General features: G+C 46.7%; 1 protein-coding gene across 1 annotated transcript in view; it reads left to right on the forward strand.

The window, feature by feature from the left end:
- Window positions 1-27902, forward strand: part of pkd1a (polycystic kidney disease 1a) — a 286990-nt gene that overhangs the window by 113205 nt on the left and 145883 nt on the right. The window contains exons 8-16 of the mRNA XM_063059334.1: window positions 230-450; window positions 3571-3686; window positions 4911-5061; window positions 7599-7855; window positions 9372-10115; window positions 13812-13943; window positions 16014-16189; window positions 19922-20058; window positions 24265-27878. Coding sequence (XP_062915404.1) covers window positions 230-450; window positions 3571-3686; window positions 4911-5061; window positions 7599-7855; window positions 9372-10115; window positions 13812-13943; window positions 16014-16189; window positions 19922-20058; window positions 24265-27878 — 5548 coding nt within the window. The remainder of the gene's footprint in view (window positions 1-229; window positions 451-3570; window positions 3687-4910; window positions 5062-7598; window positions 7856-9371; window positions 10116-13811; window positions 13944-16013; window positions 16190-19921; window positions 20059-24264; window positions 27879-27902) is intronic.

Genomic DNA, 27902 nt, shown 5'->3' on the forward strand with positions numbered 1-27902 from the left:
CATAAAGGGGAATAAACGGTCGACGTTTCTGGCAGAGACTCTTCATTGGGACTTCTGGCTGATCAAGGAAGAAGCTCAGATGAAACGTCTCATTTGCCATAGCTGGCCATGGTGTGTGCAGACAGGTGTGTTGTTAAGAATTGGTGAGGGTCAACGGGAACGTGTTGAATTGTCTGCTGACTTTCTTGTGCCATCATGATTGATTTAATGCTCGTTTTTCTTGTTGCAGCAAGCATCCTGTGTGGATAGGTCTCAGTGATACTGCAAGTGCTGGAACACTGCAGTGGGTGGACGGGTCTACCCTCGAAAATGATCAGGACTGGTTGCCTTGGGAACTAAACATGCTAGTCGACGGAACGTGCGTGTTCATGAATGCAAGCTGCGAAGGAGAATGGCAGGCAGACCTGTGCACCGCGAGGAAGAGTTTTGTTTGTGAATACAGAGCTGGAGGTGTGTTTATAAAACGATGAAACAGCTTCTTCTTCAAATGCAGACCAAGGAGTCTGCGTTAAACTTTGTTCAAATAGGACAGGGGTTTGGTTAGAACTTTGCTGTGCCCTTCCTCCCAATATCCTCAAGCTGCGGGCTAGCAGGCAGGTCCAGGGGAAATCACTGGCCAACTCTCAGCAGAGTACACCTGATCTTTCACTCTGCCACCTGATCTCTCCACGGAGTCCAGCAACATTTCAGGATTCATGTTTCAAGTTTCAAGTTCAAGTTCATTGGCACTCAACCATACACGTGTATATAGCTAAGTAAAACATTGTTCCTTTGGGGCCAAGGTGCAATACACAGTGCATACTGCATAGTCACACATAGCACATATAGCTCCAATCCGGCACATACTTACAAAATAATATTAACGCAAGTCCCTGAGTGATATGGCCTAAAGATTGACGGGTTGACATAAAGAGTGACATGCATGTTTATGTAAGAATGTATAATGTTATGATGTTCTTATAGGTAGGTAGATGAAGCTGAGTTTACGGACAGATCTTATTGAATGGCGGGGCAGGCTCGATGGGCCGGATGGCCTACACCTGCTCCTACTTATTATGTTCTTATGTTACTGGCACTATTGTAATGAAACAAATATAAATATATAAAAGGGGCTGGTTACACTCAGTCCTGACAAAGGGTTCCGGCCCGAAACATCAACCGATCTTTTTCCACGGATGCTGCCCGACCTGCTGAGTTCCTCCAGCGTGTTGTGAGTGGTTACACTTCATATCTGGCCCCTCAGCTTTAGATTTTGCCTAATTCTGCTCATTCATTGGAAGGGAGTCACTGATCTACATTAAACATTGGACATAGGACATTACAGAACAGTAGAGACCCTTCAACCCATGATGTTGTGCCAACCTTTTAGCCTACTTGAAGATCAACCAAACCCTTCCTTCGCACATAGCCCTCCATTTTCCTCCATTAAACAAGGTGCTTTGCAGGATTGAGACTCAAGGGATTCTGCAGACACTGGAAATCCAGAGCAATATGCCCAAAGTACTAGAGGGACTCAACAGGTCAGGTAGCATCTATGGAGAGGAATCAACAGTTGACCTTTCAAGCTGAGACTCTTCATCAGGACAGGAAAGGAAGGGGGCAGAAGTTCAAGTAAGAAACTGGGGGGAGGGGATGGCAGTTGATAGCTGAGACCAGGAAAGGGCGAAGGTGGGTGGGTGGGGGAGGAGGGGGATGAAGTAAGAGGTGATAGGTGGAAGAGAAAAGAGCTGATGAAGAAGAAGTCTGATAGAACAGGACAGTAGACCATGGAAGAGGGGAGGTGAAACAAAGGGAGGTGATGGGCAAGTGAGGAGAAGAGAAGGGGTCAGAGGGTAGAAGCTAGAATAAAAGTGTGGGGGTATGAGGAGGCAGATCAGCTCCAGGTGAATCCTGCTGAGGGGGGAGTTAGGAAGGTTGGTGGGGGGTGGTGCGAAAAGTATGATGTGAGAAACTAGCAACACGCATCAAAGTTACTGGTGAACGCAGCAGGCCAGGCAGCATCTCTAGGAAGAGGTACAGTCGACTGCACCTCTTCCTAGAGATGCTGCCTGACCTGCTGCATTCACCAGCAACTTTGATGCGTGTTGCTTGAATTTCCAGCATCTGCAGAATTCCTCGTGTATGTGAGGAACTAGGATGTGATAGAAGAAGAGGCCGAAGAATGGTTTTGCAGGATTTTCTTCTTTTCTTATAAATGTACAGTGAAATAATGAATTAGTTTAAGCTTCATGTGATTTAAAATACATCTATCATTAATAATGCAAATTGATTATCTTTTCTATATTAATAAATGTCACTGGTCATGACATTTGACCACAGTGAAAGAGCCGTAACTTTCTATCCAGTTCCTTTTAAATACTGCAATTGTACCCTCCCCGAACACTCCTTCCAGCTCATTCCAGGTCCTCACTACCCTCTCTGCAAAGCAGTTACCTCTCGAGTTTCCTTTAAATCTCTGCACTCCTATCTTGTATCTGTTCCCTCTAGTTTCGGACTCCTCAACTCCCATCAAGACAATAACCATCAGCCTTATCCATAACCAACATTTATTCTTTGTGAGGGGTATGTGAGTCTTTCAGGAGTTCCCATCCAAAGGAGCTGTGGTGACGTTCATGAAAAAATAGCCACTGGAAACCCAACGTCACTTTCCTCCAGTAAGCTTGCAGCAAGTGCTGGTGCTCGAGGGGCTTTGCAATACTGAGAGTAAACAATGCCCACAGATATGCCTGCACCACGAAGTTAAATCAAACATAGTTCAATAAATTTATGACTGAGATGTGTTTGGACTATGGGGCGGTTTTTATGGGGAATAGGCAGGAAAGTTAAGTCAAGTTCATTGAGTTCCAGAGTTTCATTGTACCTATGTATAATGACAATAAAGATCATTCAATTCAATTTAATTGTCATATAACTCTTCACACGTATACCATCAAACAAGAGAAAGTTTCTCTGGGCCAGGGTATAAAGTACAGTAGTAAACATAACATACATAACCCATAATAACTTATGAAAGTAAGGATGAAATCTATTGATGGATTACACAGAAATGAACAAACTAAAATGCATAAATTAAATATTATAAGGTACCGAACTGATTAACCCGTGATACTTTGAATGCAATGTGGCAGGGAGTTCAGAAACTTAATTGTCTGAGGGGAGAAACCGTTTCTCATCGTGCCTGTTCTTGTCTTTATGCACCAGAGTGTTCTGCCTGATGGTAGAAAGTCAAACAGATTGCTGGATGGATGGGTGGGATCCTTGAGGCCCTGCCCTTAAGAGAAAGTGAATGTGCCACCTTGATCAGACCTGGCACAGTCGGGCTCAATGGCAGACCAGCCAAGAAAAAACAAATCCAAGTGGTCTAATTCTGTTCTTATAGTGTCATAGTCTAACATCTGTTGCTATTTCTCGTGTTTAATTATTGAAAAGTTTGAGTTGTATCTTTGAGCAACTCATTTTCCGGTTGGAAACACCTCCTTTGTTTTATTTATATTACTGTATACAGTTATCTTATGGACAATTGCATACTCTTCACTGACTAACGATGTCCTTGTACGTTTTGTAAAACAGAGAGGATTCCTGGAGCTGATTATCTTCTGGTGGGATTGCCAGTGTTTAGGACACACTTACCGGTCAGAAATATCACTGTCAACAACAACATCCCGCCATCTGTGGGGCTAGGGGAGGTAAGTGACAGTCTGACTGTGGTATGGTCAGCACATGGGTCACCTGTGGTGTCAGAGGGTCATGCAGGTAAATACCTCTCATCTGCAGGTAGGCACAGCCATTATCTGCCTGTACTTCTACGCCCTGAGTATAGGCAGAGACTGAAGACCACAGTATCAGTAGAGGGGAGCAACAAGTATGGACAAGGGAGGCACTGAGTGTATCTTTGCAGTCTTCAGCAGCTGTAGCCCATCACCAAGAAGGTTCAATGTGTTGTGCATTCAGAGATGCTCTTCTGCACGCCACTGTTGTAGTGCATAGTTACTTGAGTTTTTGTTGCCTTCCTGTCAGTTTGAACCAGTCTGACTATTCTTCTCCAACCTCTTTCAATAACAAGGCATTTTCGTCTACAGAACTGCCAGTCAGTGGATATTATTTGTTTCTTGCACAATTCTGCATAAACTCTAGAGAATGTCGTGTGTGAAAATCCCAGGACATCAGCAGTTTCTGAGATACTCAAACTACCCCATCTGGCACCAACAATCATTTTACTATCAGAGTCACAGATTACATTTCTTCCGCATTCTGATGTTTGTACTGAACAGCAATTGAATCCCTTGGCCACATCTGCATGTTTTTGTACATTGAGTGACTGCAACATGATTGGCTGATTAGATACTTGCATTAATGAGCAGGTGTACAAGTGTACCTAATAAAGTGGCCACTAATGAAAGACACTACCCAGAAGAAGGCAATGTCAAACTACGAGGGGCGACTGATAAGTTCGTGGCCTAAGGTAGAAGGAGTCAATTTTAGAAAACCTAGCATTTCTTTTTTCAAACATTTATTTTTCAACATAGTCCCCTCCTACATTTACACACTTAGTCCAGCGGTCGTGGAGCATACGGATCTTGGATGTCCAGAAAGTGCCCACAGCAGGGGTGATTGATAAGTTTGTGGCCTAAGGTAGAAGGAGATGAGTTATACAGCTCTCGTTACATGAACATGCAGTTCAACTCTTTGAGTGATTATGCAGAAAGTTTGAAGTTAATAACTCATCAGGGGTGATTGATAAGTTTGTGGCCTAAGGTAGAAGGAGAGACCATGATCAGCCACATCATGGCAGATAGCGAACAAATGAACTGAATGTATAAAAACCAGAAATAGGGAAGGGAGATGAATGCATGTTCTTCATCTGTGGCAGATCACTTTCTAACCCTTATGTTTAAATCTTTGTCTTGTAGCTGATGGTTTTCCCGGGCCTTTGGTTCGGTCATAAAGGGAACATTTCAGTGGTTGAAATGGCCACACAAAACTTGAACCGCACTGTGCAGGTGAGGTTTCGGATCTACCGACCAAGATGTGCTGGAACAGACCTGTTCCTTGTGACACCAGGTAATGGCTTAACAATGGAAATTACGGCATGGAAAGTCAGAATTCCCTCTCATCATTCTGAAACCATTGATAATTCCCAGCGCAGTGACAGACTGTTTAGCCTATGTGTGTGATGGTTGTGACTGAGCTACCCAACCTTGTGCCAAATTCCAACACCCGGTCCTGTTGGTCACAGGGCAGTTAGCTGAAAATATTTTGGAAAGTGTGTAGCTCGTGTGGTTGATGCTTGGGTTGAGTTGTTCTCCAATCTTGGCAATCTACCTGCAACTTGACGATGACGATGTCTCCTCTCATGGTGATGAAACGTTTGCAAGTAAATTGCTAGTCGCGGTTAGCGTAATGTTATTGTAGTACCAGCGACCCAGGTGCAATTTCACCGCTGTCTGTAAGGAGCTTATACATTCTCCCCGTGAATGTGTGGGTTTTCTCCGGGTGCTCTGGTCTGACCCCCACACTCCAAAGACGTCTTGTTTGGTAGGTTAATGAGTCACTGTGAATTCTCCCATGATTAAACTTGGATTAAGTCGGGGGATTGCTGGGCGACTTGGCTCAAAGGGCCGGAAGAGCCCATTCCACGTTCTGCCTCAATCAGTCAGTCAATCAATCAGTCAGCCAATCAATCGATCAAATTCCAAAGATGCCTGGTTTAGTAGGTTAATTGGTCACATGAGTATAATTGGGTAGTGCAGGCTCATTGGGCTGGAAGAACCTGTAACCAAGCTGCATATCGAAATAAACACAAAATAAAAATCACCCTTTCAGGCAGTTCCACAGTCTATCAATTTTTGGATGCAAAATCTTTCCTCATCTCATTTTTATTCTTCTATCGCTAACTTTAAATACAATAAATACCATAAGCTGCTAGAGGAAGTGGTTAAAGCTCATGGATATGAACGGATTAACAGGGAAAAGTTCAAAGTAAATATATTATCAAATTACATATCACCATACACTACCCTGAGATTTATTTTCTTGTGGACATACTCAATAAGTCCATAATAGAATCAATAGAAGACCGCTCAACTTGGGTGTTAAACTAATATGCAAAAGACAACATACTGTGCAAATACAAAAAGAAAGAAATAATGATAATAAATAAATAAGCAATAAATATCCAGAACATGAAATGAAGAGACCTTGAACAGTGAGTCCATAGGTTGTTGGAACATTTCAATAATGGGGCAACTGAAGTTGAGTGAAGTTATCCACTTTTGGTTCAGGAGGCTGATGGTTGAGAGGTGGTAACTGTTCTTGAACCTGCTGGTGTGAGTCCTGATGCTCCTGTACATCCTTTGCATGCAGGCAAATGGGATTACAAGCTTAGGTGGGAATTTTGGTCAGCATGGACAGGTTGGGCCAAAGGGCTTTTTGCCATCCTGTGTGACTCTATAACTCCCCACAGATTCTAGTATTAATCCAAAATCAGTCAAAAGTCAAAGTAAATTTATTATCAGAGTATATATATGTCGTAATGTACTCCCCTGAGATTCATTTTCTTGCAGGCATATACAGAAAAAAAAGAAATACAATAGAATATATAAAAAGCGAAGCATAAACCAAGACTGACAAACAGTGTGCAAAAGAAGGCAAAATGCGCAAATAAAAATAAAGAAATAATACTGAGAGCGCGAGTTGCAGAATCCCTTAAAGTGAGTCGGTTGGTTGTGGAATCAGTTCAGAGTAAGGTTATCGATGTTGGTTCAGAAGCCTGATGGTTGTAAGGTAATGACTGTTCCTGAACCTCGTGGTGTGGGATCTAAGATTTCTGTACCTCCTGCCTGATGGCAGCAGCGAGAAGAGAGCCATACCCACCCATCCAGACTTTAGGGCCAATTTTAACCAACTAACTGCTTGGGAAATGGAGGGAGAACAGAGGGACAGAATATGCAGACTGCACCAGTGGTCAGGTCTGACCCTGGGACACCAGAGCTGACCATCACAGGTAACGCCCTCCCCATGATTGAGTACATTTCTACACGGAGCGCTGTTACAGGAAAGCAGCATCCATCATCAAGGACATCCGCCATCCAGGTCATGCTCCCTTCTGGCCTCTGCCATCGGGAAGAAGGTACAGGAGCCTCAGGACTCACACTACCAGGTTCAGGAACAGTTATTACCCCTCAACCATCAGGTTCTTGAACAAGAGGGGATAACATCACTCAGCTTCACTCACCTCCAATACTGAACTCTTCCCACAACTATGGACTCACTTTCAAAGACTCTTCATCTTGTGCTCTTGATACTTATCGTTTATTTATTATATTTTTCTTTTTTGTATTTCTTTGTTGGCTTTGGCACCTTTGTTTGTCTGTTCTGTTGTGTTCAGTTTTTCATTGATTCTATTGTGTTTCTTTGTACTTCTGTGAATTCCCACAAAAAACAAAGAATCTCAGGGTTGTATGTACTTTGAAAATAAATTTACTTGGAATTTTGATTTTTGAGGCTGTAGCACTGTGCCAACCTGTAGCTAATCTGTTTAAGTTGCAATGTATTTTCCAAAGTTCCTTCTGGAACCATGTGGCCATTTGTTCTTGCAGACAGTGAAGAAGTGTGCATCTCCTTTGCTTTGTGCCTGTCTCGAGCTCGTGCCAACACAACTCACGGCTGTGCCAGTGGGTCCAAGTGGTGCGCGGCGCAAGATGCTTGCTTGCCATTCAAAGGGCCCTGCAGCTCCAGCGTCTTCATGCAGTGTCCCAACTTAAAGCCGCCGCGCTTCAACAGAAGCCACCCTAATTACGACATTGTGTCCGAGACCACCTGGATTGTGCCTGCGGGCAGTGGTGCCCATTACGTGGTAAGATAGCCTGCTGCTTTCGCCGTCAACGTTGTATCTGCTTCCATTGGTAGGGTGAGCTATTAACTAGTTAACCTGCATCGCTTGACAAAATGAACCAGCTGTAGATGGACAAAGATGAAAAAGGATTATAGTGTGCAGAAGAGGTGTACCAGGATTCTGTATTAAAAAGAACAATTTCCCATTCTGGCTCCCCTCTTACCCCTTCTTTTCTCTTCACCTTCCCTCTGCTGCCCTCTTCCTTCCCTTTCTTCCGTGATCTACTATCCTATCCTGTCAAATTCCTCCTTCTTTAGCCCTTTACCTTTTCCACCAATCATCTCCTGGCTTCTTATTTCATTACTCCTTCCCCCTCACCTAGCACTGTCATAGTCCGGTCCGTGAAGTCCATATTCCGGTTCACGGTCCGGTCCATCGACCCTTGCTCCAGGTTTTTCTTTCTACCCTGTTTCAGTCCTTGTTGAGCTAATTGAGGCAGCTGATTCTCGTTGGGGCTGGCTGCATAAATACCTTCAGAGACTAGGGCATGGTTGCTGGATTCTTCTTGTCCTTACTCCTTGGATCCCTTCCTTTGCCTTCTGTTTCCTCGCCTGAAGCCCTGCCTTGTCTTGCCGGTAACTCTCACCTCACCTGAAGTTCTCATCTTGCCTTGCTTTGCCAGTAGCCTTGCCTTGTCTTGCTGTCTGGTCCTGGAGCCACCCTGTACCTAGCTCCTTTCCTGTCCCTTGCCTCCGCCCAGGTAAGCCAGGCCGTCTTGCCGTTACCTGGGGTTGGTTCTGTCCCTTTCCTCTGTCGGGTGGTGATCTGCGCCCTGCCCAGGAGGAGCCTGCCAAGCCTCAAGCCTCCAGCCTCTTGCCAAGCCAAGCCAAGTCTCTAGCCTCTAGCCTCAAGCTTCAAGCCTGTAGATTTCTGCCTCGTCCTGCCTGCCAAGCCTCATCCTTGCCTAGTACTGGGGCCCGAGCCAGAGACAATACCCAGGTACTGGGTCCTTGTCCAGTCTCTGGCTCGGAGTCCAAGCCCGGGCTCCTAGCTCCCTTGTTCAGTCCTCTTCCAGGTTCCTGGTTTTCCTGTCCCTGTCCTTGCCATCACCCTGTATCCTAGTCCTGTCCTTGGTACTTCAGTGTCTGTGTCTTGCACTTGGGTCCGTTCCCAGCCACCGCTCTTATGACAAGCACCTGTCAGCCTGTACTCTCCCCACTTCCCTAGTCTGGCTTCTTTCCTCTTCCTCTCCAGAGATGTTGACACCCAGAAACTTGAAAGTGCTCACCCTTTCAACTGCTGACCTCTCGACTTCCCCTTCCCGAACTCCACAGCCAATTCCTTGGTCCTACTGAAGCAGAGTGCAAGGCTGTTGCTGTTACACCACTCAACCAGACTATCCTGTACACCACCTCGTCACCATCTGAGATTCTGCTGGCGATTCTGTCACTACAAATTTATAGATGGCTTGTGAGCTGTGCCCTGGTAATCAAATCGACCCTATCTACTAATTTTCTACTTTTCCCCTTACTTGAAGGTCCTGCTGGGAAACGAAAACATTGAGGTTCAAGCCAATGACATCATCGCCATCCAGCACAACAGCGAACCTGGCACGTTCCTTCAGTGTCAGCAGGATGAGTCGTCGCCCTGGCAACAGAGTTACTTCAGTATTGTCTACTCCAGTGGGAACGCTGATTTCCGAAGCAACATGACCAACTTCAACTGGACGGACAAAGTGATATGCAACCTGCGCCTCCTCTACAGTCACAGGCAGGAAGCTGTTGCTCGCAGCCCCTTGCTACACAGAGGGCAGGCCTTGCCAGGTAACTACACCTACCAGGCCACAATAGATGGCGGGTTGTCTCACAGCAACCTGTCCTGCACGGTACAGGTCGTTGCCCCGGTTACCGACATCAGTGTTATCTACCCGGCGAAGCAAAACGGCGTGCATTACGTGCCAAAGATCCACCCCGTCATCGTCATCCGGGTGAAGTCCGCCGACAGGCCCTCAGTGAGCTGGTCTGGGAGCAATCAGACCTTCGTCTGCGAGACCACCTGCCCTGCGGACCTCAACCTCGCCTGCGGAAAGGAGAACGCTGGCACCTGTTACTCGCGGATCCCCCTCACCGTCAGGGACTACAATGTCACCAGTATTGTCATCACCGCGAGGAACAAAGTTAGCTCCGTGAACAAGACGGTGGCAGTGAGAGCTGAGGACTTGATTGAAGGGCTGACCATTATGCCTGACCCAGAGATCAGAGTACTGTCCAACACGCTTGTGGTAAGATGAATCCAACTGGTATTTGTATTGGAATTGATTTATTATTTACTTATTTAGCGATACAACGAGGAGTAAGACCCTCCAACCCTTCAAGCAGCGCCTCCCCAGCAAACCCCAACAAATCCAATTAACCCTAATCTAATCACAAGACAATTTACAATGCCCAGTGAACCTCCCCGGTAGGTGTTTGGACTGTGGGAGGAAACCAGAGAATCTGACGAAAACCCACGCATTTCACAGCGAGGACGTACAGAGACTCCTTACAGAACAGCGCCGGAATTGAACCCTGAACTCCAGAGCCCCCCCAAGCTGTAATAGCGTTGCATTAACCACTCTGCTGTTTTGGTGCCATGCACCGAGATACGGTGAAGAGCTTGTCCTGCATACCGTTCCAACAGATCAAATCACTTCAGCTCCCCTACCAACGAGATCAATTTCCCCTCATTTCCACCATTCAGAAGTAAAACCTTCCAGAATTCTGAACAAATCAATTGTCATCCCTCCCGCAACCCTATAATCCTCTCAGCTCATTTCCTGATTTCAAAGATCAAAATTAATTCAATATCAAAATACATAAGGTACTGTGTAATAGTCTCAGGCACATATATATCTAGCTAGGGTGCCTGAGACCTTTGGACAGTACTGTAGTAAGTTTATGGATTGCACTGTACTGCTGCCACAAAGAAAAAGATAATTTCATAGCATCTGTGAGTGATGATAAACCTGGTTCTGATATGGGTCTCTATTGTGGTCTGAGAGTGGGAAGGGGGCAGGGAGAGGGGAATCATGGTTGGGAAAAGGGGAAGGGAGAGGGGAGGGAGAGGGAAGCACCAGAGGGACATCCTGTAATGATCAATAAACTAATTGTTCGGAATCAAATGACCTTGCCTGGTGTCTCATGGCTGGGTGTGCCTGCACCCACACCACTCCACCACTGGCACTTGTCCTCTGCCACCTGTCTCACACCCCTCCCACAGCACTCCACTCTCACTGTCCTCAACATCCTTTGCTCCCAGCAAATTTATAAACTTTGCACTCCACTCCACATCAACACATACAGTACTGTGCAAAAGTCTTAGGCACCCTAGCTATATATATGTGCCTAAGACATTTGCACAGTACCATGTATTGCACTATATACAAGCCCAACATTCATTTTCTTGTGGGCATTCACAGTGACCACAAAGAAACACAACAGAGTCAATTAAAATCACACATAACAAAGATGAACAAAAACCAATGGCCTAAAGGCAACAAACTGTGCAAATAGAAAAAGATAAAACAAAAGGACAAAATAATAGTAAATAAATAAGCAATAAATATTGAGAGCATGAATTGCACAGTCTTTACACAGTGAGTCCATAGGTTGTAGTCAATGATCAGTTCAGTGTTGGGGTGAGTGAAGTTATCTTCTCTGGTTCAGGACCTGATGGTTGAGGGGTAATAACTGTTCCAGAACTTGTTGGTGTGGGTCCTAAGGCTCCTGTATCTTCTTCCTGATGGTAGCAGTGAGAAGAGACCGTGACCTGGATGGGTGGGGGTTTCCTGTGACAGCACTCCTTGTAGGCGTGCTCGAGGGTGGGGATGGTTTACTTGTAGAGTTTTGTGGGAATTGATTTCCCTTTGACACACAGGGATAGGATACTGTGTACTAAGTCAGAACTGTGTTTCAAACTAGATTTCTTCCTTGTTTCTCAATGGTAATAGAAACATAGAAAACCTACAGCACAATACAGGCCCTTCGGCCCACAGTGCTGTGCCGAACATGTACTTACTTTTGAAATTACCTAGGGTTACCCATAGTCCTCTATTTTTCTAAGCTTCATGTACCTATCCAGGAGTCTCTTAAAAGACCCTATCGTATCCGCCTCCACTACTGTCGCCGGCAGCCCATTCCACGCACTCACCACTCAGTGTTTTTATATAAAAAAAAACTTACCCCTGACAATTCCTCTGTACCTACTTCCAAGCACCTTAAAACTGTGCCCTCTCGTGCTAGAAATTTCAGCCCTGGGAAAAAGCCTCTGATTATCCACACTATCAATGCCTCTCATCATCTTGTACACCTCTATCAGGTTACCTCTCATCCTCCATTGCTCCAAGGAGAAAAGTCTGGGTTCACTCAACCTATTCTCATAAGGCATGCTCCCAATCCAGGCAACATCCTTGTAAATCTCCTCTGCACCCTTTCTATAGTTTCCATATCCTTCCTGTAGTGAGGTGACCAGAACTGAGCACTGTACTCCAAGTGGGGTCTGACAAGGGTCCTATATAGTTGCAACATTACCTCTCGGCTCCTAAACTCAATCCCATGGTTGATGAAGGCCAATGCACCATATGCCTTCTACACCACAGAGTCAACCTGCGCAGCAGCTTTGAGTGTCCTCTGGACTCGGACCCCAAGACCCCTCTGATCCTCCACACTGCCAAGAGTCTTACCATTAATACTATATTCTGCCATCATATTTGACCTATCAAAATGAACCAGCTCACACTTATCTGCGTTGAACTCCATCTGCCACTTCTCAGTCCAGTTTTGCATCCTATCGATGTCCTGCTATAACCTCTGACAGCCCTCCACACTATCCAAAACACCTCCAACCTTTGTGTCATCAGCAAATTTACAAACCCATCCCTCCACTTCTTCATCCAGGTCATTTATAAAAATCACGAAGAGTAGGGGTCCCAGAACAGATCCCTGAGGCACACCATTGGTAACTGACCTCCATGCAGAATATGACCCATCACAACCATTCTTTGCCTTCGGTGGGCAAGCCAATTCTGGATCCACAAAGCAAGATCCCCTTGGTTCCCATACTTCCTTACTTTCTCAATAAGTTTTGCATGTGGTACCTTATCAAATGCCTTGCTGAAATCCATGTACACTATATCTACTGCACTTCCTTCATCAACGTGTTTAGTCACTTCCTCAAAAAATTCAATCAGGCTCGTAAGGCACGACCTGCCCTTGAAAAAGCCATGCTGACTATTCCTAATCATATTATGCCATGTTCATAAGTCTTGCCTCTCAGGATCTTTTCCATCAACTTACCAACCACCGAAGTAAGACTCACTGGTCTATAGTTTCCTGGGCTATCTCTACTCCCTTTCTTGAATAAGGGAACAACATCTGCAACCCTCCAATCCTCCGGAACCTCTCCCATCCCCATTGATGATGCAAAGGTCATTGCTAGAGCCTCAGCAATCTCCTCCCTCGCCTCCCACAGTAGCCTGGGGTACATCTTGTTTGGTCCCAGAGATTTATCCAACCTGATGCTTTCCAAAAGCTCCAGCATGTCCTCTTTCTTAATATCTATATGCTCAAGCTTTTCAGTCCTCTGTAAGTCATCCCTACAATCGCTAAGATCCTTTACCGTAGTGAATACTGAAGCAAAGTATTCATTAAGTACTTCTGCCATCTCCTCCAGTTCCATAACACTTTTTTCCACTGTCACACTTGATTGGTCCTATTCTCTCACGTCTCATCCTCTTGCTGTTCATAAACTTGTAGAATGCCCTGGGGTTTTCCTTAATCCTGCTCGCCAAGAGCTTCTCATTAGGCTCTCCTAATTTCACTCTTAAGCTTCTTCCTGCTAGCCTTATCATCTTCTAGATCTCTGTCATTACCCAGTTTTTTGAACCTTTTGCGAAGCCCATTTGGTCCTGTAAACATTTTGATTCTCTTTCTGTCTGCAGACCTACACAGCAAGAGTAGGTGCTGGAACAAACGTCATGTTTAAGTGGACAGTTGACGACAAGGCTTCCTTCATACACTACAACCAAGTCTATAAAGTCATCTATCGAACAGAGGCAGTCTACAAGCTCTCGGTGAGAATGCTTAGCAGCTGGTTGTTCTGTTTGGCGCACAAACATTATTGCTCTCATTTGGTCACCAGTTTTTAATCATTCAGTCAGAGTAAGGAATCATAGATCATAGAATCATATAGAGCAGAAACAAGCCCTTCAGCCCATTGGGTGCTGTATTGACTATCAAGTACCTTTACACTGAAGTTATTCTCCCCACATTCTTGTCATCTGCACCCCTTACTCCTTATTCCACCACCCCAAGATTCTACCACTCGCTTACACAATAGGGGCAACATACACTCAGGAGCCACTTTACTTCCTGTACCTAATAAAGTGGCCGCTGAGTGTGTGTTCGTGATCTTCTGCTGCTGTAGCCCGTCCACTGCAATGTTCAATATTTTGTGCATTCAGAGATGCTCTTCTGCACACCACTGTCGTAACGTGCGGCTATATGAGTTATTGTTGGCTTCCTGTCAGCTGGAACCAGTCGGGTCATTCTCCTTTGAACTCTCTCATTAACAAGGTGTTTTTGCCCACAGAGCTACAGCTCACTGGATTTTTTGTTTTTGTTTTTTTTTGCACTATTCTCTGTAAACACTAGAGACTGTTGTGCCTGAAAATCCCGGGAGATCAGCAGTTTTTGAGACACTCAAACCACCTCATCTGCCATCAACAATCATTCCATGGTCAAAGTCACTTCGATCCCATTTCATCCCCATTCTGATATTTGGTCTGAACAGCAACTGAATCTCTTGACCATGTCTGCATGTTTTTATGCATTGAGATTCTGCCACACAATAGGCTGATTAGATACTTGTATTAACAAGCAAATATACACTTGCTAATTAACCCACCAATCTGTACATTCTTGGGATGAGGAAGGAAGCCAGAGCACCCAGGAAAACCCAAGTGAGAACGTCCAGTCTCCACACAGTCATCACCAGAGCTCAGAATCGAACCAGGGTTGCTGAAGCTAAGAGATTTCCACGAAGAATTAATAGCTTCCCCCTCTGTCATAAAAAAATAATGTAGATAAAACCATGACTGTAAATCATAGGAGCAGAATTAGGCCATGCAGCCCATCGAGTCTGCTCTGCTCAATCATGGTTGGTTTATTTTCTCTCTCAAACCCCAATCTCCTGCTTCCCCCCCCCATAACTTTTGACACCCTTACTAATCAAGACCTATCAAACCCCCACAGATTTGCCACCCTCTGGTTAAAGAGATTCTTCCTCATCTCTGATCTAAAGGGATGTCCTTGTATTCTGATGCTGTACCCCCCCAGTCCTAAACTCCCCCACTTGGCCTTCACCCCTGTCAGCGGCAGTGAATTCCACAGAATCACCACTCTTTGGCTAAATAAGTCCTGCCAGGGAGCCGCCAGTCATCCGGGCCAAAGCTCTGATAAATATCACTACACCTTGAACCTGCCACCAAATTTCTACCTTCCCTCCAAAAGACTTGGGTCTTGTATTGGGGCACGATGCCCATAACCACTCCCAGACCTTCACAACTTAGTCTAAAATCTAATCACAAGTCGCTATAAGACATAGGAGCAAAATAAGGTCATTCAGTCCATTCTCCACAATTCCATCATGGCCGATTTATTATCCCTCTCAATCCCACTATCCTGCCCACTCCCTGTAACCTTTGACCCCCTGACTAATGAAGAGCCTATCAACTTCCACTTTAAATGCAGTATACCCAATGACTTGGCCTCCACAGCTGTTTGTAGCAATGAATTTCACAGATCCACCACCTTCTGCTTAAAGAGATTCCTCCACATCTCTTTCCGGAAGGGATGTCCTTGTATTATGAGGCTAGATGTCATACATTGATTGCATTGATCTTATCAAGAGAAAAGTTTGCAGTTATAAAGTGCCTTTCACAACATCAGTAAAGCCGCAGGACATCTTTTGAAGTATAGTCTTACTTGAAAGGACAATAAGGAGCTTGGAAAACTTCCCTAAGCAGTACAAGGACCACATCATCTTTATGGGCAACACTATGAGTTAAACATTGACCAGGGCAACCCGGAAATGGACTCCCCTTCTTTTCCAGTGATCTAAATCTTGTGTTTCAATGTTGCAGCTAATTGCGTCCAATCATGTGAGCATCCAAAGTATTATTTGCAACGTTACTGTGGACAGGAGGAATCCACTGGCAGAGTTAAATGTGTCTGGTGTCCCAACCATTCTCATGCAAGGCATCCCATACACGTTCGTCGCCATAGTGAAGGTGGATGCAGCCGTAAATGCTACATTCAGGTAATTAGCAGAAAAAGCCTATCCCTTCCTCTGTAGCTCTCAATTCCCAGCTCACTATGCTTTCTCTGAAGGAATTCCTTGTACATTTGCTCAGTCTGGTGACTTTTGGTCTGCAGTGCATGCGTGCTGCTCTGGGAATAGGCAATGCACTTCCTACGGGTCTGGTCAACATCGTCACTGCAAATCCAGTGGGCTGACTGGGTGGCTGAGTTTCCGGCTATAGTTCTACCCCATGGTGCCGGAAGATATAACAGTAAAATTAGGCTATTCAGCCCATCAGGTCTGTTCTACCATTCAATCATGGCTGATATTTTTCAACCCCATCCCCTCCCTCCCTTCTTATTCTGGCTTCTGCTCTCTTCCTTTACAGTCCTGATGAAAGGTCCTGGCCTGAAATGTTGACGGTTCATTCCCATCCATAGATGCTGTCTGATCTGCTGAGCTCCTCCAGCATCTGGTGTCTGCTGCCCTGGATTTCTGCCATGTGCAGAATCGGTTGCGTTAATAATCTAGTGTCCTGCACTAGACACGTGGGTGCAAATCCCACCATAACAGTTGGTGTACTTAAATTCAGTGAATTATATAAAGTAGGGATTAAGCCGGCTGGAATGAAGAGTATGAAGTTACTGCTGTAAAGCCCATCTATTTCACTAGCTCCTTATAAGGAAGAAAGTCTGCTGCCTTATCAGAGACTACAGATCCGCGGCCATCGTCTTAAACACATCACCCAGCAGTAAGACACCCACCATCATGACAAGAACTGCAGTGATTCCAGTCGCCCGGTTGCGAGCACCTTATCACATGCAGTTAAGCAGCAACCGGCAGCCCTTTAGTCAACATTCAGACTCAAGCAGAGAATATAAAACAGCTCAGGGTGTGTGAAATCTACTACAGAGGGCATTTGGCCTAATGTACACACAGTGGCCACTTTGTTAGGTACTTTCTGTGCTGAGTGTACGGTCGTGGTCTTCTTGACCATGTTTGCGTGTTTCTATGCACTGAGTTGCTGCCACATGATAGGCTGATTAGATATTTGAATTAATGAGCTGGTGTACCTAATAAAGTGGCCACTAAGTATATTTGTGCCTGGTTTAAAAGAGCAAGCTCGCCTAACCCCACTTTCCCTCATAAGATCTGATGGGTTAGGGAGGTTAGGGATCAACATATCTAAGTGTTAAGACCATTAGACTATAAACATGGGAGTAGAATTAGGCCATTCGGCCCCCAAGTTTGTTCCACCAATCCATTGTAATTGATTTATTATCCCTATCAAGCCAATTCTTCTGCCTCCTCCCCATAACCTCTGACACTCTTACTAATCAAGAACCTTTCAACCTTAAATATACTCAATGATTTGGCCTCCACAGCCACCTGTAATAATGAATTCCTCTGGCTGTAGAAATTCCTCCTCCTCTTCTAAAGCTGCGCTCTCTGATTCTGGACTCACCCGCAATAGGAAACATCCTCTCTATTTCCAACTCTGACTAGACTTTGCAATATTCGATAGGTTTCAGTGAGATCCCCCTCATTCTTCTAATCTCCAGCAAGTACAGGTCCAGAGGTATCAAACGTTCCTCATATAAGGCCATAAGACCATAGGATATAGGAGCAGAATTAGGCCATTTGGCCCATCGAGTCTGCTCTGCCATTCATCATGGCTAATCCTTTTTCCAACCTCAGTCTCACTCCCCAGCTTTCTCCCCGTAACCTTTGGTGCCATGTCCAATCAGGAGCATGTCAAACTCTGCCTTAAATACACCCAATGACCTGGCCTTCACAGCTGCCAGTGGTAACAAATTCCACAAATTCACCACCCTCTGGGCAAACCCTGATGACTACGGCCTATTTGATCACGTGCCTCCAAGTACCCTGAGACCTCATCCTTAATAATGGACCCCAACATCTTCCCAACCACTGAAGTCAGGCTAACTGGCCTGTGCAGACTGGGAGATCGTTTTGCTGAACAACTACGCTCTGTCCGCCAGAGAAAGCAGGATCTCCCAGTGGCCACACATTTTATTTCCACATCCCATTCCCATCCCGACATGTCTATCCACGGCCTCCTCTACTGTAAAGATGAAGCCACACTCAGGTTGGAGGAACAACACCTTATATTCCGTCTGGGTAGCCTCCAACCTGATGGCATGAACATTGACTTCTCTAACTTCCGCTAATGCCCCACCTCCCCCTCGTACCCCATCCGTTATTTATTTATATACACACATTCTTTCTCTCTCTCTCCTTTTTCTCCCTCTGGCCCTCTGACTATACCCCTTGTCCATTCTCTGGGTTCCCCCCCCCCTTTTCTTTCTCCCTGGGCCTCCTGTCCCATGATCCTCTCATATCCCTTTTGCCAATCACCTGTCCAGCTCTTGGCTCCATCCCTCCCCCTCCTGTCTTCTCCTATCATTTTGGATCTCCCCCTCACCCTCCCACTTTCAAATCTCTTACTAGTTCTTCCTTCAGTTAGTCCTGACGAAGGGTCTCGGCCTGAAACATCAACTGTACCTCTTCCTAGAGATGCTGCCTGGCCTGCTGCGTTCACCAGCAACTTTGATGTGTGTTGCTTGAATTTCCAGCATCTGCAGAATTCCTCATGTTTATAATTTCTGTTTTACTACCTCCCTCTCTTCTTAAAGAGTGGAGTATCATTTGCAGTTTTCCAGTTCTCTGAATCATTCCAGAATCTAGTGATTCTTGAAAGATCATTACTAATGCCTCCACAGTGTCTTCAGTTACTCCTGTCAGAACCCTGGGGAGTAGTCCATCTGGTCCAGCTGACATATCTATCTTAAGACCCTTCAGTTTCCCAAGCACCTTCTCGCTAGTAAGAGCAACTACACTCACTTCTGCCCCCTGACACTCTAGAATTTCTGCCATGCTACTAGTGTCTTCCGTAGTGAAGATTGATGAAAAATACTTAGTAAGTTCCTCCGCCATTTCTTTGCCCCCTGTTGTTACCTCTCTGGCATAATTTTCCAGCGGTCTGATATCCGCTCTTGCCAATCTTTTACCCTTTATATATCTGGAAAAATATTGTTGGAATAGTGGCGCCATCATTCGAGTTGAGTAAGATGTTCTCTTAAGGGCTAGTCTATTGGTGGGACCTCGGCTGGCTGTAGAGACCGACCTGGGATCCACCTATTCTGGTGCAGTGTGGGCAAAAGTACGTGACGGTTGTGGTTAGTGTTTGGGACTTCCAGTTGTTCAGTCTCTGTCATAGCGGAGGTCATTATCGTATAGCACAGCTCTCTCCTGAACAGATTTCCTCCGGGTGTATCTATTGAGTGAAATGTCTTCCCAGTTTTTAATTGCAATGTTGAATTTCTTCATGTTTTCTTTGACATGTCTCCTCTGCTCAGCAAGGGTTACTGACCATCCTCCACCTGGGAGTAAAAGATGTATTTGGGGAGTCGTGAGAGGCATCTGGGTGAAACGTTGGAATACAGCAAGAGTTTTTGTCTCCCTAGCCTTTCAGCAAGTGCTTTCCAGATCCCTGTGTCTGGATGGAAATAAGATCTCCCTCCTGCCTTTAATCCCTCGACCTATTCAATTTATCCCCCTTCTGTCATAATTTTATACATGTCAATTAAAACTTCATGAAGCCACTTCTGTTCCAAAGCAAACAAACCCAGCTTACTCTCGTACTTATAAAATTCCAGTTTTGGCAAATCGTTCCAGTGAACTCAGGAAGTGGAGAAGTTTGTGCTGAGTGTTTCTCTTGTTTTGCAGGTGGTGTTTCGGCGATGGGACCGGTGACGTAGTTCATCAGTTCAACTCTCCCTATAACCTTAGCCTTTCCGTGCCCCACCTGACGGTTAAGCAAGCTGTGCTGCGACATAATGTTACTCATGTCTATCATTTCCCAGGTATGGTGCACACTCATATGTGGGTTGTGGGTCTTGTGAAGATATTTTGCATTAAGGGTGGGAGAGCCACATTCAGTTGCCACTTTATTAGGTACCTGGTGGAACCCAGAGCGGTCTTCAGTTGCTGTAGCCATCCACTTCAAGGTTCGACATGTTGTGCATTCCGAGATGTTGTTCTGCACACCACTATTGTAACACATGCTTATCTGGGTTACTGTCACCTTCCTGTCAGCTTGAACCAGTCAGGAAATTCTCCTGTGACCTACTCATTAACAGGGCATTTTGCCCACAGAACTGCCGCTCACTGAATATCTTTTGTTTATTGTGCCATTCTCTGTAAACTCTAGAGACTGCTGTGCTTGAAAATACTCAGAAGATACTCAAATCACCCCATCTGGCACCACAAATTATTCCATGGTCAAAGTCACTTAGATCACACTTTTTCTTCGGTTTGAACAATAACGGAACCTTTTGATCATGTCTGCATACTTTTATGCATTGACTTGCTGCCACGTGATTGGCTGATTAGATATTTGCATTAACGAGCAGGTGTACAGGTGTACCTAATAAAGTGGCCACTGAGTGTTTGAAACAGAAGCTGTGGGCCATTCAGTCCCTCACCTCTGACTTTTCATTCACTGTGATCATTGAGTCATTGTATGCAGTTCTGGTCTGTGTATTTAAAAATAGACATGGCCTGAGGTCCTGTTTAAGTCCGAATGAGTCTTGATGAAAGGTCTTGGCCCGAAGGATCAACTGATCACTTCCCTCCATTGATGCCGCCTGACCTGCTGAGTTCCATTGGCACATTGTGTGTGTTATTCAAGATTTCCCGCATCTGCAGAATCTCTGTTTCTTGTCTTGGGGTCAGTTAGGTGAGTATTCACTCAAAAGAGTTTTCAATTGAGTTTGTTTATTAGTGTCACACGTACCAAGGTACAGTGCAAAGCCTGTGTTTTTTTTCTGCATGCCATCCATACAGGTCATTTCGATATAAAAGCAGATTGAAATAGTACAAGGGAAAACAATGAGTGCAGAATAAAGTGTTACCGTTACAGTGAAAGCGTAGTGCAGGCAGACAATAAGATGCAAGGCCATATTGAGGTAGATTGTGAGTTCAAGGGTCCAAGTTATCAAAATAGGTACCATTTAGTAGTCTTATAACCGTGGGACAGAAGCTATTCTTGAACCTGGTAGTATCTGTGTACAGGCTTTTTTATCTCCTGCATGCTGGGAGGGGGACAAGAGAAAAGAATGTCTGGGGGCAGGTGGGGTCTTTGGTTATATTAGCTGCTTTGCCGGCACAGCAAGAAGTGTAGACAGATTCTACAGAGGAGAGGATGGTGGGTGATGTACCGAGCTGTCTCTTGTGGTCTCGGGCGGAGCAGTTGCCATGTCAAATAGTGATGCATCCAGATAGCATGCCTTCTGTGGTACATTGATGAAAATTGGTCAATGGGGAGACGCCAAATTTCTTTAGACTTCTAAAGGAGTAAGAGTCACTGGTTAGCATGCTGAGCATGGTGTTCTCGTGGCTGAACCAGGATAGGCATTTGAGACGGTGTAATTTTGACCTGGGCTCAGAATATGAGGCAACCTCAAAGGTTTGAGGTGATGGGGGAGCAAGGGGGATGAATTAACAAGAGAAGCTGTTTCTACTGGTTGGGGAGACTAGAACTGAGAGGGTTATGTCAAAATAAGGGGAATTACACCCAAGATTGAGAAGTGGGCTTATTTCTTCACCCGGGTGTTTACAAATCTTTTGGAAAACTCCTTTACAGAGTCTAGATCAAAATTAGTTTACCCCCTCAGCCCACAACTCAAGGGAATGAATACACACCCTGCTAACTCCAAGGCAGGTAGACCTTTAAGCATGATGATCAAATCAGTATACAGTCATTGAGTATACAGTACTGTCAAAATCCTCAAGGACATATATATAACCAGGGTACCAAAGACTTTTGCACAGTACTGTAGTAATTTTATGTTCTTCTCAAAGATGTCCTGCCCCAATACGTACCTCTACGTTAACAGATGATTTGGCCACTTATTGCTGCAAATAAAAACAAATTGCATGACATATGTGAGTGATGATAAACCTGATTCTGATATGGGTCTCTATTGTAGACTGAGAGTGGGAAGGGGGCAGGGAGAGGGGAATCATTGTTAGGAAAAGGGGAATGGAGAGGGGAGGGACCAGGAAGCACCAGAGAGACATTCTGTAATGATCAATAAACTAATTGTTTGGAATCAAATGTCCTTGCCCGGTGTCTCAGGATTGGGTGTGTCTGCAACCACACCACCTCTTGCCCCTGGCTCTCCTTCTCTGCCAGTTGTCCCACACCCCTCACACTGCACTCCACCCTCACCATTCCCAACATTCTTCGCTCCCGTCAGATTTACAAACTTGCACTCCGCCCCACACTGACAAATAGAGTACTGTGCAAAAGTCTTAGGCACCCTGGCTATGGATATGTACCGAAGCCTTTTGCACAGTACCGTATTTGGTTACTGAGTTGGAGGAAGTGGGAACTGGGTGGGACTGGAACCTGAGGCACAGGTTCAGACAGGATTTATTGCACGGCGGAGTGGATGTGAGGAGCCAAATGTCGTACTCCTATTCTACTTCGTATGTTCTCAGCGTTCCACTCTTGAAGGTGAGATGTTCTCTTGTCAACTTGGTAGTGTGGAGGAGCAGAGGGATCTGGGGGTACATGTCCACAGATTCCTGAAAGTTGCCTCACAGGTAGATAGGGTAGTTAAGAAAGCTTATGGGGTGTTAGCTTTCATAAGTCGAGGGACAGAGTTTAAGAGTCGCGGTGTAATGATGGAGCTCTAAAAAACTCTGGTTAGGCCACACTTGGAGTACTGTGTCCAGTTCTGGTCACCTCACTATAGGAAGAATGTGGAAGCATTGGAAAGGGTACAGAGGAGATTTACCAGGATGCTGCCTGGTTTAGAGAGTATGCATTATGATCAGAGATTACGGGAGCTAGGGCTTTACTCTTTGGAGAGAAGGAGGATGAGAGGAGACATGATGGAGGTGTACAAGAGTGGATAGCCAGTATCTCTTCCCCAGGGCACCACTGCTCAATACAAGAGGACATGGCTTTAAGGTAAGGGGTGGGAAGTTCAAGGGGGATATTAGAGGAAGGTTTTTTACTCAGAGTGGTTGGTGCGTGGAATGCACTGCCTGAGTCAGTGGTGGAGGCAGATACACTTGTGAAGTTTAAGAGACTATTAGACAGGTATATGGAGGAATTTAAGGTGTGGGCTTATATGGGAGGCAGGGTTTGAGGGTTGGCACAACATTGTGGGCTGAAGGGCCTGTAATGTGCTGTACTATTCTATGTTCTATAACTGAAAGGTCCCATGAGCCTATTTCAAAGTAGAGCAGGGGACTTCTCAAAGATGTCCTGCCCCAATACGTACCTCTCTGTTAATAGATGATTTGGCCACCTCTACTTCTAGGATCATACTGTGTGTAAACTGGCTGCCAGGTTTCCTACAATAAAACAACTGGTAGATTTCAAAAGGTGGTCCTGTTGTGATGTTGGAAGATCATGAGGGTGCCGTAGAAATGCAAGCTAGCAATAGATTCTGCCTGACCTGCTGAGTTCCTCCAGTATTTTGTCTGAGATAAGAGATGGGGGAGCTAACTAGAATGTTTGGTCAAGTGCAGAATATAACTAATAAATATTGGAAGCCCTCAGCAGGTCAGGCAGCCTCCATGGATGGAGAGACAGTGTGAATGTTTCTAATCAGAGACCCTTCATCAGAACGGAAAAGAAAAAACAGATTAGTTTTCAGTGGGAGAGGCAAGGGAAGATCTTTGCTAGGGTGAGAGAGACCAAGTGGTTAGTGTGGCAGCTGGAAGCACATAAACACAAGAGTTTCTGCAGCTGCTGGAAATCCGGAGTGACCCACAAACTCAAAATGCTGGAGGAACTCAGCAGGTGAGGCAGCATCTGTGGAGATGAATAAGGAGTCAACGTTTCAAGACCTCTGAAACAATCAATGTTTTTTGTTTGTGTTATGTGTTGCTAAGAGTAGGGGTGAGGGACGTCCTATACTAATGGAGGGAACAAAACTGAGTCAAAAACCACAGGCGAATGATGGGCCAGTTCTAAATCAGACAGGGAAGGATGTAAGTGTTGTGTTTAATCTAACAATAAAATAAATTCCTGTCTCCTCTTCTCTGCTTAGGTGAATACAATCTCTCGGTTTCTGCATCGGATAAATATGATAACCTCAGCCAGCTCCTTCCACTTAGGGTGTACAGCCACCTCAGCAACATCTCCGTCAACGCCAGCAGCAATGTCGTTGCCACTGGCAAAAGGCTGGAGTTCGAAGCCAGCCTCCTGCCATCCACACTGGGAGTTACCTACAGGTGGCTCTTTGGAGACAACTCCAGCCAGCTAACGGGCAGCCTTCCAAGGGTCACGCACACCTACACCAAAGCTGGGAGGTACAACATCAGTGTCCAAGCCACCAACGGCATCAGCAACGTCAGCGCCCACTGCGTGGTAGACGTGCTGGAGGAAATACGGGGCGTGAACTTCTCGGACAACAGCCCCACCGAACTCACCGCCCCGACTATAGTCAGTGCCTGGGTGCAGACAGGGACCAGAGTCCGGTGGTCGTTCGACATGGGGGACGGGACCCCGCTCACCGACACCTTCTCTTCGGTGATGAACTACACCTACTCTGCCGTGGGCAAGTACACAGTGACCGCCATTGCCTCCAACCTACTGGGCTCGGCCAATGCCTCGCGGGCCGTCGAAGTCTTCGTGCTGCAGGTGTGCCGGGTCACGCCGGCGGGCTGCGTCCAGGAACAGCTGGAGACCAACTTCACTGCCTACACGCCGGGAGACGCCACCAACTACCTGTTCTTCTGGGACTTCGGTGACGGCTCACCCAACGAGACCATCAGCGGGCAGCCCAACATCAGCCACAACTACACCAGCAGCGGCGACTTCCCCCTCTACCTGGTGGTGTCCAGCAATGTCAACAAGGTCAACTATTACTCCAACATGTGCGTTCAGCCAGCTGTCCGCAGAGTCGTGGTCACTCCGACACACAGCTTCATCCAGCTGGGCAACGAAGCTACGTTCTCTGCTGAGGCTTTCCCCGAGAGTCAGTATACCTACCTGTGGGACTTTGGCGCTGGCATAGACCCCCAGATTCGGGGCAGGGAGGCCAACCACACCTTCGGGAGCTCGGGTTTGCACTGGGTCAACGTGACCGCTTTCAACAATGTCTCATCAGCCAGCAGCGCGGCCTGTGCAGAGGTCCAGGCACCTGTGACCTGGTTGGAGATCCACCTCTATGGCGGGTTCAAGCCCAGCAACCTGGTGAGGGAGCAGACTTACATCTTTGGGGCGGTCAGTAACGGTGACAAAATGAACTACAGCTGGGACTTCGGAGATGGTGACCTAGTCAAGGGCGCCAACATCACCCACAGTTTTGGCACTGTGGGCTCCTTTCGGGTGCGGCTGGAAGGGCGGAACATGGTGAGCACAATAGGAAAGGAACTCGTAGTCTGTGTGAAGACGCCGTTGCTGGGGTTGAAGGTGGTGGCTAACCCCAGCATCACGCCGGTCAACGCCTCCGTCTTTCTTGGGGCCACGCTGTGGGCCGGTGACTCCGTCCGCTACTTCTGGACCTTCTGCCGGGGCTGCCGGTCACAAGAAGGTCCCGCCACCATTAACCACACCTTTGGTGAGCCCGGCCTCTTCAACGTCACTGTCCGGGCGGAGAATGGCATCAGCTCGGTACAGGCCTGTGTCATGGTCCATGTCCTGGAGGAGATCGAGGGCCTGACCATGGTGCTCGGTGACCTGGCCCAAAACTGCTGCCTGCTCACCAACCAGACCCTCTGGTTCCAAGCCACAAGCCTCTCTGGCACCGAGATAGCGTATGACTGGACCATCTGGAAGGCAGAAACCCTCTTCTTCCACACCACTGGGATGTCTTCTCAGGTGCTCTTCGAGGAAGCAGGCTCCTATGAGATGGTACTTCAGGCCAGTAACCTGCTGAGCTCCATGAACGTTAGTGAGCTGGTTGCTGTGCTGGAGCCCATCGGCGATATGGCACTGAGGGCATCTCCTGAGCCGGTGGCGGTGAATGAGACCACCACCATCAGTGCACATCTGGACAGTGGGACAGACGTGATCTACACCTGGGCCTTGGACGCAAGCACCGCGGTGACCACCCGCGTCCCCTCTGTCCACCACAGTTTCTGGACCCCGGGCCTGAAGCTGGTCAACCTTACGGCCGCCAACAGGCTCAGCTCTGGCTGCTCGACCCTGGCGGTCCGTGTCCAGGAGCCGGTGGGCGGTGTGGACATCGTGGCCCCGCGCTACGCGGCCACCAATGCTACAGTCTCGTTCTGGGCGCTGGCGCTAAGAGGGACCAATCTCTCGTGGCAATGGATACTGCCACAGGCTGAAGAGCGAGGGAGCGCGCAGGTGATAAGTGGATCATTCCCACTTCCTGGTGTGTACACTGTTGGACTGAACGCTTCTAATGACGTGAGTTGGAAGCTGGCCTTGAAGAACATTACTGTCCAAGATGAAATACAGGGACTCCAGCTTCTAGCCTCCAGCCAGGCAGTTGCCCCTGGGCAGAATGTGATTTTCACCGTTCTGCTGTCTGCGGGGACTGACGTTTCCTTCTACCTGGGCATCAACGATACTTTCACATTGCTTCAGAACATCACAGAATACACATATCAATTCACACTCCTTGGAACGTACCACGTGACATTAACAGCACAGAACAGCGTCAGCTGCAGCCATGCGGATATGGAGATCAAGGTGATCGAGCCGGTGAAGGGTTTGAAGTTGGTGGACTGTGAAGACTATGCCATTCCCAGCGGGGTAACGAAAACCTTCAGGGCCGAGGTGGCCAGCGGCTTCCAGGTGTCCTACCTGTGGCAGTTTGCGCTGGGAAGCCGTTCTGATCTCATTGCCGGGCAGAACGTTTCTTACACGCCAAGGGCGCGAGGACAGCTAAGCATCCTGCTGAGGGCGTCCAACAACGTATCGAGCGAGGAAGTCACTATTCTGGTCCTGGTTCAGCATCCGATTGTGTCTGCTCGACTTACGGCGTCGCCGCCCGTCAGCGTGGTCAACGAATCGGTGCAGCTGAGTCTCTCTGTGACCCCCAGCTTCACGGAGGCGACCTTTGCGTGGAGGTTCGGGGATGGGTCCCAAGACCACGCAAACACATCGGTCCTGTCCCATTTCTATTTGGAGCCAGGGATCTACGCGGTGGAGGTTAACGCGTCCAACTATGTGAGCTTCTATGTGGCACAGGCCACAGTAACCATTGTGGTGCTGAAGTGTGACCCACCAAAGGTCAACATGATCCTTAGCACCACCATGAAGAGGTCTCAGAAGAACTACATGGAGGCTGACGTGGACCTCAGAGGATGCGCTGAGTATCAGGTGGGTTACCAATGGCAGATACACAATGCTTCAAGCTGCACCTCGTTACAAGGAGGAAATGAAGTTCAACCAAGAAACGTGGACTTGAAGAGACCCCGTCTACAGTTGCCCACTCTTTCGTTAGCTGTCGGCCGTTACTGCGTGCTGTTTACTATTTCCTTTGAAGGGACCTCGTTTGTAAAGACCGTTCAATCCACTGTGAATGTAATCCCCAGCCCACTGGTCCCAATAATAAATGGTGGAACATTCAGATCCTGGACAACCATGCAAGACCTTGTGATGGATGGTACTAGGTCATATGACCCTGATCAGCCTCCTGAGAGACAAACACCTCTGGATCACATGTGGCTGTGTACATACCCATGTCGGGTAAGGCACTGTTTCAAGTTTAAA

The sequence above is a fragment of the Mobula hypostoma genome, chromosome 9 (genome assembly GCF_963921235.1).
Source record: "Mobula hypostoma chromosome 9, sMobHyp1.1, whole genome shotgun sequence".
In the NCBI taxonomy this organism is placed as follows: Eukaryota; Metazoa; Chordata; class Chondrichthyes; order Myliobatiformes; family Myliobatidae; genus Mobula; species Mobula hypostoma.